Below are 14,123 nucleotides of genomic sequence, written 5' to 3'. Positions count from 1 at the left end.
CAGTGGGGTGAAATGAATAGGGAAAAAGAGAAGGTTTTACAGTGCTGCTTCAAAAGCCAAAATCGTACTGCCCTGTGTATTTTGGGTAAAGAACAGTAGGAATTTGTCCTTGGAAAGGGGAATGTGTTGTGTGCTTAATCACCTTGAGGTGGCCACAGCCACAGGCAGCTGCAGTCAAACTTGGGCTGGGACAATGAGAGCTGCCATGAAAAGCTTCCTGCTGCTTTTGCTGCTTTCCAAAAAGTGTCCTGTGGCCTGGGTCAGGGTTTTCATTCTGGAAGCCCTTCTAGCAGCTTAATAAATGTGTTAATTAGGAAGCATTGAGCTGGAGTTGATGTGAGTCTGTATTATTATGAGTTTTACTGTTCATCACCTCTTTGGGTATCCTTTGATTATATTTCAAATGCTGTTCCTCATGAAAATAATGGTTGTATTTATTAAACAAGAACAGGACAGACTTTATTAGTTTCTAACAACAGTAATTTCTAATCTCAGCTGTTGCCATAACTCTGGATCGACATGAGAAAGGAAATTTAACTTGTAAAATAATGTTACTCTTCAACAGGATAAAACACTGGGAGATGCAAATATTCCTTTTAATAGATCCAATTAAGCAAACCATTCTTGGCTACCTCAGCTGACATGGAGTGAATGGGCTGAAACAGGGGATGGATTTGTCTGCCCCTCCAGCTGTTCCCAAGCTGATTTGGGAAGGATGGGTGCACACAGGTATCCAGGACAGCAGCCTGTGCTGGGATTATTTTTTCCACATACTCATTGCAACGTGCACTTTATGGAAAAATGTGCCAGAAGAAAGGGAAGGATCCTGGCAGATGGAGGGGAACAGATTGTTGTTCCAGACCAGAGGAGGAATGGTGAATGAAGTCGTGGCTCTGGGAGAGGGCAGCAGCAAAGGGCAGGGAAGGTACTGAGCAGCTCCTCTCATCAGCCACATCATTAACTCCAGAAAGGCTCCTTCCAGCTGTGCTCCTGTTCCCATTCCCCTCAGTCTCAGGGTTTCTGTTTGGAAGCTCTCGTAGGAAGAAGCTCTCACACAGTGATGGTTTCATAATTCTGCTGAAAATTCAGCAGCAGCAGAATAAGCAAGGGTGGGTGGATGTCCTGTGCCACCACGGTGTCCTGTGCAGGGAGAGGGGACAAGCTGCCTCCCAGTCCTGCCAGGAGCATCTGCTGGCTCCGAGCACATTGTGAGAGCACAGGATAACCTGTTAGAGCAAAAGCAATTCCAGGTTAATGGCCTTGTGTTCTGTTCTCCCAGCTTGTTTAAAAACCAATATTGAGAAAACTGTCTGCTGAGTTTGGGAGGCTTGTTGGGGATTGCAAGAGAAAATGAAAGAAAAAATAAAAATCGTTGTGGCTTTATGTGATGACCAGTAATCTATTTGTTTTTATTTGTACATCTGAGCAAGGCTCTAAAACTGGCAGATTAAAAAGAACTGTCATCTCTGTTTGCTGATGGACAGGAGAGCGCTGTTCAAATGAATATGGCAAACATAATGGGATTTACAGAGGGGTGAGAGGCACAGCCACAGCTGCCTGGGGGCTGTGTGCTCCGTTAGGAGCTGCGTTTCTCCTGTTCTGTGGGGGAATGAGATGTCAAGGTTTTGGGTCAGATTTGGCTCTGGTTTTACGGAGTGACTCATCTGCTCTGCCAAGAACCTCGTGCAGGGACTCACAAGGGCTTGCTCTCACAAGGGGAGAGCTGGAGGGAACTTGGCCTGGAATTGGGAAATGGCCAAAATTCCATGTGCACTGGGATGCTGCAGCAATGGGCCAGAAACTGGAATTACCAGCAGCAGCATTTGTCAGCTGTCATTTGTTTTGTGTTGGTGCTGAAGTACCTGTGCTCTCTTTGTAATCCTAAATCATCCTTTGAAGAACAGCAGCTACAGATGTGGAAACTAATCTTCACAGGGCTGAGTATCTGTGAGACTGTGAACAGGAGAAGTGATTAATTCTCCTCCAAATGATTGAAATGGATTTCTTCTGATGTCTTTAGGTGTTAAAAATTAGTAAATGAATTCTAACTTGAATGCAAACTTGTGTTGAAGGCTGATTGCAACATATAGCTATAAAGTTTAAAAAATAATTAAAACTCCAACCAAACAAAAAACAAAACAAAAGAAAACAAAACAAAAAAAAAGGGGGGGGATTGGAACCATAGGCATTCTCTAGTATATTGCAGAGGGGTAAATGATTGCAAGTGCTGTTTTGGCAGGTGATGGAAGGCACATATGAATCTTAAATTATGAAAAATATGAAAATGCCACATATGAATCTTAAATTGCATTGGCAGATTTACCCCATTGCTTTGGGTAGAATTAGGATTAGTCAGGAGCTGTAAAGCCTGAGCCTCATCATTGTCAGGCTGACATGAGTCACTGAGATCTGGAGGAACCCAAACAGAGTTAAGCTATCCTGAATTTCAAAGTTCAGAGCACAGCCCAGACCTCGTGTTTCCTCTGTCTGTGGTGGGACAAGAATCCTGTCTGAGGGTCCAGCCTGCTGTGTTGGACAGCAGTGACCTGGTGGCCCCTCAGTGCCAGCCTGCAGCTGAGCCTGTCACCCGTGTCACCTCCTGCAGCCTGTGGCAGTGCAGGGAGCTCCTGCACACCTCGGGCAGGTCCCAGCTGCTCTCACCAGGACGGGACTGCTGCATCCCTGCTGCGCCTTGGAACTCGGGGCAGGGGAGCTCCTGGCCCCGGTGCTGTGCCACAGGTGTGTACAAACCATAACAAGAGCATTGGGAGAGCTTCCTTCTGTGATAATTCACTCCTGGGGAAATGTGGAAGGAACTCGAGACGGGATCTGTGAGTTGTTTTGGATGATGTGGTTTATTTTTTTATCTTCTACATAGGCAGGGAGGGTGAGCTCAGCTCACATCGTTACAGCACAGAAGGTCACAAGACCCTTCGTTACAAGACCTTTTAAGGAATTATTGACTAATAAAACACTACTAACAATGATACTTATGTTTTAACACAGTCATTAAATATTTCATCTTATGCTACAATATAAACTTTCTCAACCAATCATGTTATAACACACAAACCTGCATTCTAAGCTCCTTATTTACCTCTGTAACTACTGTATTTTTTCTATTTCTAAAACTCTAAACTTTCCTTTACTTGATGTATCTCTACTTTAAACTATAAATCCACATTGTCACTTCTAACACCTAAGTTTAGAAACCTTTCCCAAGGTCTCAAATCAAATCCTGTGTTTAATTCTAAACTTTACTTCGCAAACCCAAAATTCTACGAGTTCCTTACATTTCAGATTCCAACACCTTCTTTACTGCTCAGGTTCTTTTGGAGCCCGGGAAGGTCAGAATAGCACAGGTTCAGGGAGCCTTGAGGGTAAAATGGTTTTGGAAGAGCCAGGAGCAAGCTCTGTTCAAAAAGCTTTGTTGAGCAGAACTGAATCCAGAGAGATTCCTTCATATTCTTTCATATTTCACTGGTTAATTCTCGGAAGAAAGAGACATCTGTGTGGAAAAAGAACAGTGGTGGGAATGGAATCTGGAGCGCTCTCCTACTGATTTCCTCCATTTCCTTCTTTTGCTTCTGCTGGAAAAGGCAGGTGTCCCAAGGCAGGAGCAGGTTCCTCCATGTGAGCAGCTCCTGTGCCCAGTGTGAGACTCGTGCCCTGCACTCACAGCTGGCCCAGGACTGAGTGGAGCAGCTCGTGTGGAACACTGTGTGCTTTTCCTGACAAAAAATCCAGCTTTGGCGCGTCCTGGCTGCCCATCAATGTTTTCAGTGTTGTTCTCCATCTTTGTTTTGAATTTCTTGTCTTCCCAAGTGGTTTGAAGCTGCCCCCATGGGTACCTGTGCCCTGTGAGGTGTTAGCAGGGTACGTCCCACGCTGGGGAGGTGCCTTGTGTCTGGATTGAGCTGCATCTCCAAAAGCTCAAGTACTTTACAGGAGTTACCACCTTTAAACAGAAAATCCAGCTGATCCTGGCCATGCAGTTGCTGACACAGTGTTGGCAGCAGGAATCAGAACAGGCTGACCTTGTCTTTTTTCCTAAGGATTAGTAACTTACTCCTTCCTGAACAAAGCCTGACTTCTTTTTGCTTAACCACTCTGTTTGATCTCGTAAGAAAGTGACCTCACAGGATTCACTTTAAGCCTCAGGGATGCAGAAGAATCAAAATCAATCTTCTGAGATTTCTGTCAAAACACCAAGAGAAAGATGGGGGGGTTAGAAAGTGCATTTGTGTATACAAACACACACACACACACCCCTCTGTTAACTGTCAGGTTGGATCCTCACAAATTAAATGAGGATTTTCAATTTAACAGCTTCCTCTTCCACTCAAAGAGCTAGGAGATATTGATTGTTTTTTTATGATTTCCTAGAAGAATGCTGTGTCCTGAGAAATTTGATTAGGTGGATTTATCGTGGAGGACTTGCTGTGCTGAGCCTTGTTTAATGTTTCCAGGCACAAACACCAGGAACGCAGGGACGTGTGCTGTGTGGTGCTTAAAGATTTTCCAAGCTTTCCTTCAGAGGTGGCCCCTTGTCTGGTTTTGTTTTAGTGAAACAATACCAATGATCTGAGGTGCAGAAGCTCTTTGTGCTGTAAAGGATTTTTTTGATTTCTTTCTGTGCTTTGAACAAATGAACAAATTGGAACAATTAAACTGCTATTGCACAGGTCTGAGTATTGCTTAAAACACGGGTGAATCGTGGGTTCTTTCACATTTTCAGGTGGTTTATTTTGCAATATGTTTGTCATTGCTGGGCTTGAAGAAAGCTTTGTGTCCATGTCCATTGCATTGTCCCTCCTCATTCAGAGCACTGTGCATTAATTCCATGAACAGAGAACAGCCTGACTGGTGCAGAGTAAGATGCAAGCCTAAAGCTTCATTTCCATAGGGATTTTAACCCTCAGTTAAAAGTTTCAGCTTTTGCCTTCCTTCTGCGTGGCAAGGCAAACCCAAGCCTTAAACTGGCCTTTGATCTTAATCCTGCAACAAACCTTTGATTGACTCTTCATTGCAACAGCTCCTCACCGTCATTTTGGTGTGTGCATTTAAAACCTGGGACTGTTCCCCTGTGTTCCCCCGGGATCCAGAATTGACAGCTGTGCCTCAAATTTCAGTCACCGTTCTCGTGAGTTTCCAATATTCCTGTCAGCACCTGCCTTCCCCTCGAGAGCCCCTTTCTCAACAGCTGGTGGTTTGACTTTGTGTTTTTCCTTGTGTCGTAGGTCTTTAAATACTCTGCACCAGTTTTGCTGCCCAGCTCCATTGTACCATTCCCAGCTAGCTGTCCCTGCCACACACTCAGAGTACAGGTAAGAGTAGACATGCTCCACCCACTGCTGCTGTTTGGAGACAGAGCTGATGCTGCCCTTTGACACGAGACAAGCAATAGTTGCTTAAGTTTTAAAAGAAAAAAAGGAAAAAAAAGAAGATTATTGGAATAAATATCCAATATTTTTGAGGTGTTGTAGGGTAGCTGTGAATAGAACCATCACTGCAGTGAGTCCTTCTCCCAGGCACTCTGGAATAACTCAGTAAAATGAGTGTCATGTGCTTTAAGAGGCACATCCCCCTGTGCTTGCAAAGGCAGGGAGCAGGGAGGTGCAGGCTTAGCTCTCACATGACAAATACTGAAATATTTAGATAATTTATGGAGGATATTGAGGTTGTTGTGAGCAACACTTTTTTTCACCCCTGCCTATTCCATGCCAGTAGCTGAGGAATTCATCCATGTTTTTAACCCTCTGAAGGTTAAAGGCATGGACCTGCCCAGGGCTCAGCACTGCCTTGGATTTGAGTGAAATAAGGGGGTTTTAAACACATCCAGGCCCTCGATGCCAAGCAGAGTCTGCCCTGAATACAGCAAAAATACATGTTTTCTAGCTCATAATGCTTCTTTTAACATAGGTGCCTTTACTATCCATGTGTTCTCTTTGATCCAATGTGGAGAGCAGCAATTACATCCCGTAGTACTATTTTTTGTCAATGCCAGTGTTTATTGTAACCTCTTAGAGAAGCATCAGAGGGCAGCTAATCTAAGTCATTGGAAATGTGGAAGCTGTTAAAAAACTGTGCATGCCATGGAAAATATTGTCTTGAATTTTTACTTCTGCTATTAGCAATCGACTTAGTGATAATTGCCAGCTCATGAATAATATTAATATCAAAATATTGAAAGCCTGGTGCTGAAAAATCATGGGTAATAAGGAAAGACAAAAGCAAACAATGAATCCTAAATCTGTAAATGCATAAACATATTTCTGGTTTGAATATTTCATCCCCTAGTTACCTCTAACCATGCATGCTTGGATTCACCCTGTTGGTTTGTGTTGCAGCATCTGTCTGTGCTTGGTTTTTTTCTCCCATCAGAGCCCTTTGTTTATTTGGTGGTAGTGAGTCCATAGTTGAGTTGTAAGACAGCTCAAATTCCTTTGGTGAGGAGCAGGGCCTGAAAACTCTTAGATTCCCTACTTGCTTTTTAGTGAGGCTTTTAGTTTTTCTATGTCCTTAATGATAGTGCTTTAATTTTAAGGATCTTCCTGTTGGGATGTTGATGAGAAAACCAGCTGTTCCTTGAATGTCTCAGTGTCTTGCTCCATGCAGGGTGTCATTTTTATCAGTGATATTTCTTCTGGAATTAAAGCTTAGAGCAGCTTAACTTTGTGCTTGAAAAATCTGAATTTCTTCAGGTTTTTTTGTGCAGTGAGGACCGGAGTTCCCTGCTCTGGGGGTGTAGAGGCTGAGCAGTTTGAGAGTGGCCAAGCCTGTGCTGTGGGACCTGCAGCTGATGGTTCAGGACCAGGGGGTGGGAAGGAGCTCATCCCTGGCCTTGTTTGCTCTCAAGGAAATTCGGGCTCAGGGGAGACCTTGTGGCTCTGTACAACTCCCTGACAGGAGGGGACATCCAGGGGAAATGGGGCTCTGCTCCAGGGAACAGGGGCAGGAGGAGAGGGAACGGCCCCAGGCTGGGCCAGGGGAGGCTCAGGGTGACATCAGGGAAAATTCTTCACTCAGAGCTGTCAAACCCTGGCACAGGGTGCCCAGAGAAGCTGTGGCTGCCCCTGGATCCCTGGCAGTGTCCAAGGCCAGGCTGGACAGGGCTTGGAGGGACAGTGGGAGGTGTCCCTGCCCATGGCTTTGAGGTCCTTCCAGCCCAGACCAGTCTGGGGTTCTGTGAACAGGGAGAATATGGAAAAGCTGCAGCCAGTCTCTCCCAGGGACAAGAGGCAACCAGACCAAGTTGCAGTAAGGAAAATTCCAATTAGATACAAGGTAGGGAGAGAGGGAATTTCACCGTGAGCTTGGTCCAACGTTGGAACAGAGGCCAGCCGAGGACGTGGGGTCTCTGTCCTCAGCCATGCTCAGGTCAGTGGGACACCACTGGCTGTACCTGTACAGTCTGCACTGTCCACACCCCCTCCAGCCCCCCCTGATACAAATTATCCTTCAGCCCACAGCACTCTGTTCTTGGGAAGGATAAAAAGAGCTGCCATCCAGAATATTTCAGTCCACAGAATTTAATTTCAAGTTAGCCAGCGATGTTGATGCTGTCCCTGCTCACAGATGTGCTGCTGTGCTGGAGCCAGGCTGTTAGCCTCATGTCAGGAATTGGTTTGGTTTGCCCATAATTTCAGTTTCTGAGGTTGTTATATCCAAACTGCCATCCCTACAACTGTGATCTCTGAGTCAAGTGCAAAGGATGCACCTGTTTTTGTGCAGGACCTGTACATAGAGATCCCATTGCTGTGAATGAAAATGAGCTGCTAGAGCTCTAACAGGATTGAACTTTGCATTTCTACATACACATGATGGTATTAAATTTAGCTTTTAATCTTCCCATTTATCAATTTATAAATAGAAATCATTAGAAACAAAACTAACAGACGTGGATGCTTTGGTCTGGCTCCAGTTTTGAGGCTTTATTTAGAAAATACACAGAGGGATTAATTTTGTAGCCCAGAATTAAAAATTAAATTTGCTCTGAAAGAAGCAATTAATGAATGCACTACAGTGAAATCTGGAGCATCTCTGATTTGCTGTTAGTTAATTGCTGGATGTTTTATTCACTCCAGCAGTTTTATTTCTAGTCGAGACGATCTTTGGCATCTGTTTTGAATCGTTAATAAGGAAATAATGCATTTTTAATAACTGCAGCTATTGCAGTAATCCCTCACTCATTTTACAATGCTCAAAAGAGACAGAAATATTATAAGTTATCTTGCATTCTCCTATTACAAGGGAAATCTTGGGCAGCCTGAGCGTGTCGTGTCCTTCCAGCTAGATACTTGTCTGGGTTCCAGTTAGCCCATATGCCTCCTCTGCTTGCTCTTTTTGGGTTATTTCTGTTTGGGAATTAAAAAATAGACCAGCAATGTCTGTAGCTCAGCTTCTATGACTCCCTTCCCCTTCCTGCCTCCCGAGCAGACTCTTGAAAACAACGGCCTCTGGCTGGAAGCTGCAGGTTCCAGGAGCTGCTCTGGGTTTCTTAGAGATCATTGGAATGCAGATTTTATATCTGGTGTGAAGAGCGAAGTAAAGGAGGTGTGGGACACCCGGAGAGGCTTCCAAAATAGGAATCCAGGTAGTCCTGTACTTCAGCTGCTGAGCCTCTGCCTTGATCCAGCTGCATCAGCCTCTCAGAGGCCTCACAGCTGGAACTGAGCAAAGCCCGGAGCTAAAATGGCCTCTGGAGAAAGGGGATTTAATCATCTCTGTGACCTGCCTGAGGAAGTTTGTTCCCAGCATTTTCTAAACGTGCTTTCTATGGCTTTAAACTGACAGAGAGTAGGTTTAGAATAGATCTCGGCAGGAAATTCCCCCCTGGGAGGGTGGGCAGGCCCTGGCACAGGTGCCCAGAGCAGCTGTGGCTGCCCCTGGATCCCTGGCAGTGCCCAAGGCCAGGCTGGACAGGGCTGGGAGCACCTGGGACAGTGGGAGGTGTCCCTGCCATGGCAGGGGGGGCACTGGAGGGGCTTTGATCCCACCCAAATCAGTCTGGGATTCTGTGACACATCTTTAGACAAACTTCAGTCAGACCCTCAGCCCATCTGTGCAGGAACCTCACTGACAGCAAAATTCCATGTACAGAAGTGCCCATGCTGGGGATACCCAGCCCTGTTCCTGTCTGCCTTCCCTGTGTGGGTATGGAATAGGCTGATGGATGCAAACTGCAACTGTGGACAGATTTGCTTGCCACTAATGTCTGAGCATCTTTCCATCTGATGTGTTTTTTCATAACTGTGACTTCCTAGTTCTGATTTGCATGAAATGTTGGCTGTCACTCATTCCTGTCTCCATCCACTCTACCTTCCATCCTTCTAATCTCAAATTAGATGCCCATATCATGTCCAAAGACCATTTTTTAAATCGTGAAGCTAGAGATTTTTTTTTTCTTTTCTTTTTTTTTCCCCAGTGAGACCTGTGAAAACAAAATGATAATGCAAAGGATGTTATAGTACCACAGAAATCCCATCATTTTCTTGCAGTCTCTGCCTGCTTAATGTTTAATCAGCACCTCTGGGAGGTAAAACCATCATTCTGAAAATACTGTGCTTTTAATGTGGAATCTTTGTTTCACCAGGTAATGTTGGCTTACGTGCAACAAACCACTGTGTGGACAATGATAGAAGGATTGATTGTGCTATTTCTTTCTTTCTGAGCCCCTGGGAGGCTTTGGAGCTGTTTTGCCACCATAACTGGTTAACACAGAGGCTCCTCTGCAATGATGCTGAGCTTCCATCATGTATTGGAGTGGTTTGGTTTTCCTTAACTCTTCTCAAGAGCACAGTGGGAATTTTTGCACACTAGCACAGCCAGGGAAAACTGGGAAATAGCCTATACCCCTAAAACAAAAAAAATATCTCTTTATAAATAAATGTACTTTGCAACTCTCAGTTTATTTTTTCCCTCTGCTGGGCACTGTTCTCTTCCCTGAGACACAAAGCAAATGCTTCTTGTGCCCTCCCCACAAACATTCCACACTGTGCAGCAGAATCCCTGGCCCTGTGGTAGCTTCCAGTCAGTGCTTAGTCCCAGGTAAGGACATACCTGAAGGAGCTGCACTTCAGAATTCTTTTTAGTATTGATATGGCATTTCATATATAATATTCATTGACATTTTCTACCAAAAAAATGTTGAATAGGGATCTAATTTCTAACTGCAATTGCCTAGCTGTATACCTCAGCATGTTTAAGAACTCTTTAGAATATGCAGAGATATAAAAGCTTGGTGGTATTTTAATTTTCAAACTGAGCAAAGGAGCAAGAGCAGCATGGCCCAGACCAGCAGCACGTAGCCCAGAGAGGCAGGATGCAGATGGACAGAGCAAACCAGATCCAAACTGTGACCAAATCCTGCCCCAAGTCAGTGTGAGGTTCAGCTGATTACATAAGGCATCTGTGCTCACACCCTATGGCAAAGGAAAGCTGGCATAATTAGAGTAATACTTGTAATTTTCCACTTGATGCCTACGTGATGCAGGGAGTGCAAATGGTGGATTGTGCTCCTGAGCACAGGCGGGAGAACTGGCAGAACAGCCTGAAATTTGGTTTGGGATTTTCTTGTTTTTCTTCCTTCATTGTGTTCCTTTCCATCCTCCTCCTTTAGCCTGTTCTTTACTTTAAAGGAAATGGCCCCTCGTGGTTGTGTCACTGGTTCAGAAGTGGCTGGAGCCTCCTGCCAGGCCAGCATCTCCTTCCCTGCCATAAAGCACTTCTAGCATTACAGATGTGGGTATTCCAAACTGCTCCTGCCTCGTGGCACCATTCATGATGCTGGCAACTCCTCCTGGAGACAGAGCCCTTCCTTGCCCCTTGGGAGGGAGGGGGGTGGAGAGCAGACCTGGTCATTGCCAGGATTTCTGTGTGCGAGCCTCCCTCAGAAGGGGATGCATCTGTTCTGCATTTCCAGCAGAATGTGGGCAGTGAAAATACCTGTGGGAAGTTCTGAGCGTGTTAAAAATAAAGGGGGCGTGGCCACATTAGGCTGGGTATGTAAATGACAACCTAATGTAATTCTTCTAATGGGAAAAACAGAAGTGGCCCTTACAAAGCAGTGTTTTTCTCAGAGTTTAAGTCATCAGTGTTGGCCTTGGCTCGTTGGGCTGTTCTTCCCTTCGTGGAGAGTCCTGTCTCTGAGATGGAAATGGGTTAACTGGGTGGTACTTACAAACAACTCACAGTATTTGTAGATTTGAAAACAAAAGCAAACAGATTTCAAGCTGAATTTTCCTAATGCTGCTCCCTGTGATTCTCTTCCTCTGTCTCTTTTCTTTCTTGCCCCCCTCCTTGGCAGGGAAGATAATGTCCTGCACCAGTTCTGCTGTCCACCTTCGGGGTCTAGTAGCCCATCCTCAAGATGACAGCGCAGCTGGGCTCGCTGGTGCAGCCAGTGCTCCTCTCCTCTGCCCAGCCCATCTCCTCTCCTCCCTTTCTGTGTGCATGGACTGGCACTGCACGGATGCCGTGGGACCCCCGTGCTGCCAGTTTGAGCAATGCCTCCTCTCCAGGCCTCCCCACAGCTCTCTCCTCCTGCCCAGTGCTGAGGACACACGCCAGCTGTGAACAGATTCCTGCAGTGCACATTTGATTTTGAGCTAAAATAAACGGTACCATAAGCCCTGAGGTGTAGTGTGAGTTTTGTTGCTGTCTGGATGTGGCTGTGTGGTGTGGAGGGCACAGCCCAAGGGGATTTTTTCTCTCCAGATGCGGGGTGGGAGGGCAGCTGTTGTGAGAATCTCTGTTGGGCTGTTTTAAGTTTGCTTCAAGGTTGGGCAAACACCAGCATGGGATGTTTTATGGATATTGCTGCTGGACATGAACCCTTCTTCCCTTCCTTGGTGCTGGTTCTGGGGAGCCAGCACATTTCTGTTGTGGCAGCACATCTCTCTCCGTGCCTGCTTCCATTCTAAGCTGCTTTGAGCTCTGTCTTCTCCTTTCCTTGGCCTCTGTGCAAAGCTTGGATCAACCAAAGGACCAGGTCACTGCTCACACGCCTCTGTTGCCTCATCAATGAAAATATTTCTCTCGAAGCTGTGATTCCGTTGTCACTGAAGGAATGAACTTGCAGCTGCACAGCCCCATGGCTGCAGCTGGAGAAATGAGATTGTGTCCGTGGGTGTCCAGGTCTCCACTGCTCACAAGGCTCTTGGTTGGTTACACCTTTCCAGACACATCCTGGCTTTAAAATAACCAGAGAATTTCTGCTGGTTGGGTCTTCCAGACTCAACCAGTGCGAGCAGATATGCCAGGGAACAGAATTTCTCTGCAGTGGCATTTACTACCCTGAAAGTAGTGGGAAAGAAGGACTGGGAGAGGGGGAAAAAATTCCTAAATCTGTAGTTGCTATCATGAGGTAAAATATTGCTCCCCACTGTCTGGGTTGTGTAAAGGCAGAGGTGGTTTGGTGCAGGGTGAAAAGCAGGTGTTTATTTGTACTTGTGTGTGGCTTTGAGGATGGGATGAAAGGAGAATCACCAGGATCAAGGAGGGAAGAACTGTGAAGGCAGCTTGAGGCTCTCTCTCATCTTTACAATGTGCTTTTTTCCCCCCAAAGGAGTCTCCAAAAAACCAGAATACAGGTTATTTGCTCTTCTGTGAGGTTTGATCCAGTGTCTCTGTCCTTGCTGTGAAATGTTCTCTTGTGCTTGCCTTGGCTGTGACTGTGCAGTGTCCAGGCCTGGGCAGGGATTTGCTGGCACAAGAATAATCTGCCTTCATGGTTTTTTGAAGTATTTCTGTATCATTTCTGCTCACTGCTCACACTCTGTGGCTGCTGCTGTTCTTTGGTATTGAATGTTCTCAGTTTCACACATCTTAATCACTCTTCATTACAATATAGAGGAAGAACACTCATTCCTACTGTAAAATTTCAAAATAATGTATGCAAAAATAGTGTAGTGGATGACTACAGTTGATTATATCCCTGGAATATATATCTGGAATTATATTCCCTGGAATATATCCCTCTGATGTTTACTGGGCAGGGCAAAACACTGAAATGTTTGAACACTGCTCACCATTTGGGTCTTTTACTCTGTAATTAAGAGTTTCTCTGAGTTGCTTCCCAAAGATAGAAACAGCAGGAATTTCTGATATTTTGACTTGCTTATCTCCCTCCCAGATGCAAACAGTGATTACCACTCTCTCCTCAGTGCACTGAACTCTGGAGCACTGTAATTATTCCCTTGCAGAGGGGAAGGTTTGTCTAATCTTTCAAGGAGTACCTTTTATCTATTTGTGCAAGGGAAAACAAAGAAGCAAGACTGATTTAACCCTTCAAATTAAACCCCCCAGCCTGAAGGACCAGCGTGTGATTATCCCAAAAGTGGCTGCAGTTAATGATGAGGCTCAGGAGAAAATGAAGGCAAAGCCTGACCAGCGTTATTGGCTGTCACAGGGCACTGGCATGGGCTGTTTCTACCCAGTAGTTTTCCAATTAAGGGGAAATAGGGTCATTAGGGGTTGCTGGGATTTGGAACAGTTTGAGTTTGCAGCTGTAGCACCCCTGAATTGTGGCATTTTCCCTTCAGGAGCACACAGAGAGCTGACCTTCCCTGGTGCAGTGGAAGGCAGAAATGCAGGAGTAAACATTTTCCTCTTTGAATAAATCATGGCTGGCTGAATAAAACATGCTGTGCATCCCTGGGTTTAGCAGCAGAGGCTGGTAGGGGCTCTCTTAGCTAACCAGAGTTAGAAGTAGATGACCTAAAATGCTGCATGCTATTATAAAACAGGGAAAGGTACCAGCAGAAAACTTCCCCTTCCTGGGTGAATTGCACTGTTTTTGTGAAGATTGTCTTATTGTGCATTTTGGGATGGAAGGTGAAGCAGAAATGGCATTTTTCTTATTTTTTTTCTTATTTTCTCCTTCCATGAACTCAGAGGGCTTCAAAAAAGCTGTTGCTTTGAGGGAGTTCAGATGGAGAATTTCTCCTTCGGCACCTTTAGGCACTTGCACCGTTTAGGATCAGGCTGGTTTGGTTTTCTTCTGGAGTGTGGTGTTCTCCTGTGCAAACATATTCAGCTCTTACGTGGGTTTGCCTGAAATAGGTGGGTGAGACTCCAGCTTTGCAGAGCAGCCACTGTCTTGCTGTTATTTTCTGCACTTG

At 45.4% G+C, this 14,123-nt stretch overlaps 1 protein-coding gene across 7 annotated transcripts in view; it reads left to right on the top strand.

The window, feature by feature from the left end:
• Nucleotides 1-14,123, top strand: part of IQSEC1 (IQ motif and Sec7 domain ArfGEF 1) — a 278,350-nt gene that overhangs the window by 112,284 nt on the left and 151,943 nt on the right. For 5 of the 7 annotated variants that reach the window (XM_053953515.1, XM_053953514.1, XM_053953521.1 and 2 more), the window contains one exon: nucleotides 5,241-5,327. The exons of the other annotated variants lie outside the window; for them this stretch is intronic. In XM_053953515.1, the coding sequence (XP_053809490.1) occupies nucleotides 5,241-5,327 (87 nt within the window). The remainder of the gene's footprint in view (nucleotides 1-5,240; nucleotides 5,328-14,123) is intronic. 7 annotated transcript variants of the gene reach the window in all.

This window comes from Vidua chalybeata, chromosome 12 (genome assembly GCF_026979565.1).
Source record: "Vidua chalybeata isolate OUT-0048 chromosome 12, bVidCha1 merged haplotype, whole genome shotgun sequence".
Classification (NCBI taxonomy): Eukaryota; Metazoa; Chordata; class Aves; order Passeriformes; family Viduidae; genus Vidua; species Vidua chalybeata.
Note: the sequence above shows the minus strand (reverse complement) of the source record. Positions and strands in the feature narration are given on the sequence as shown.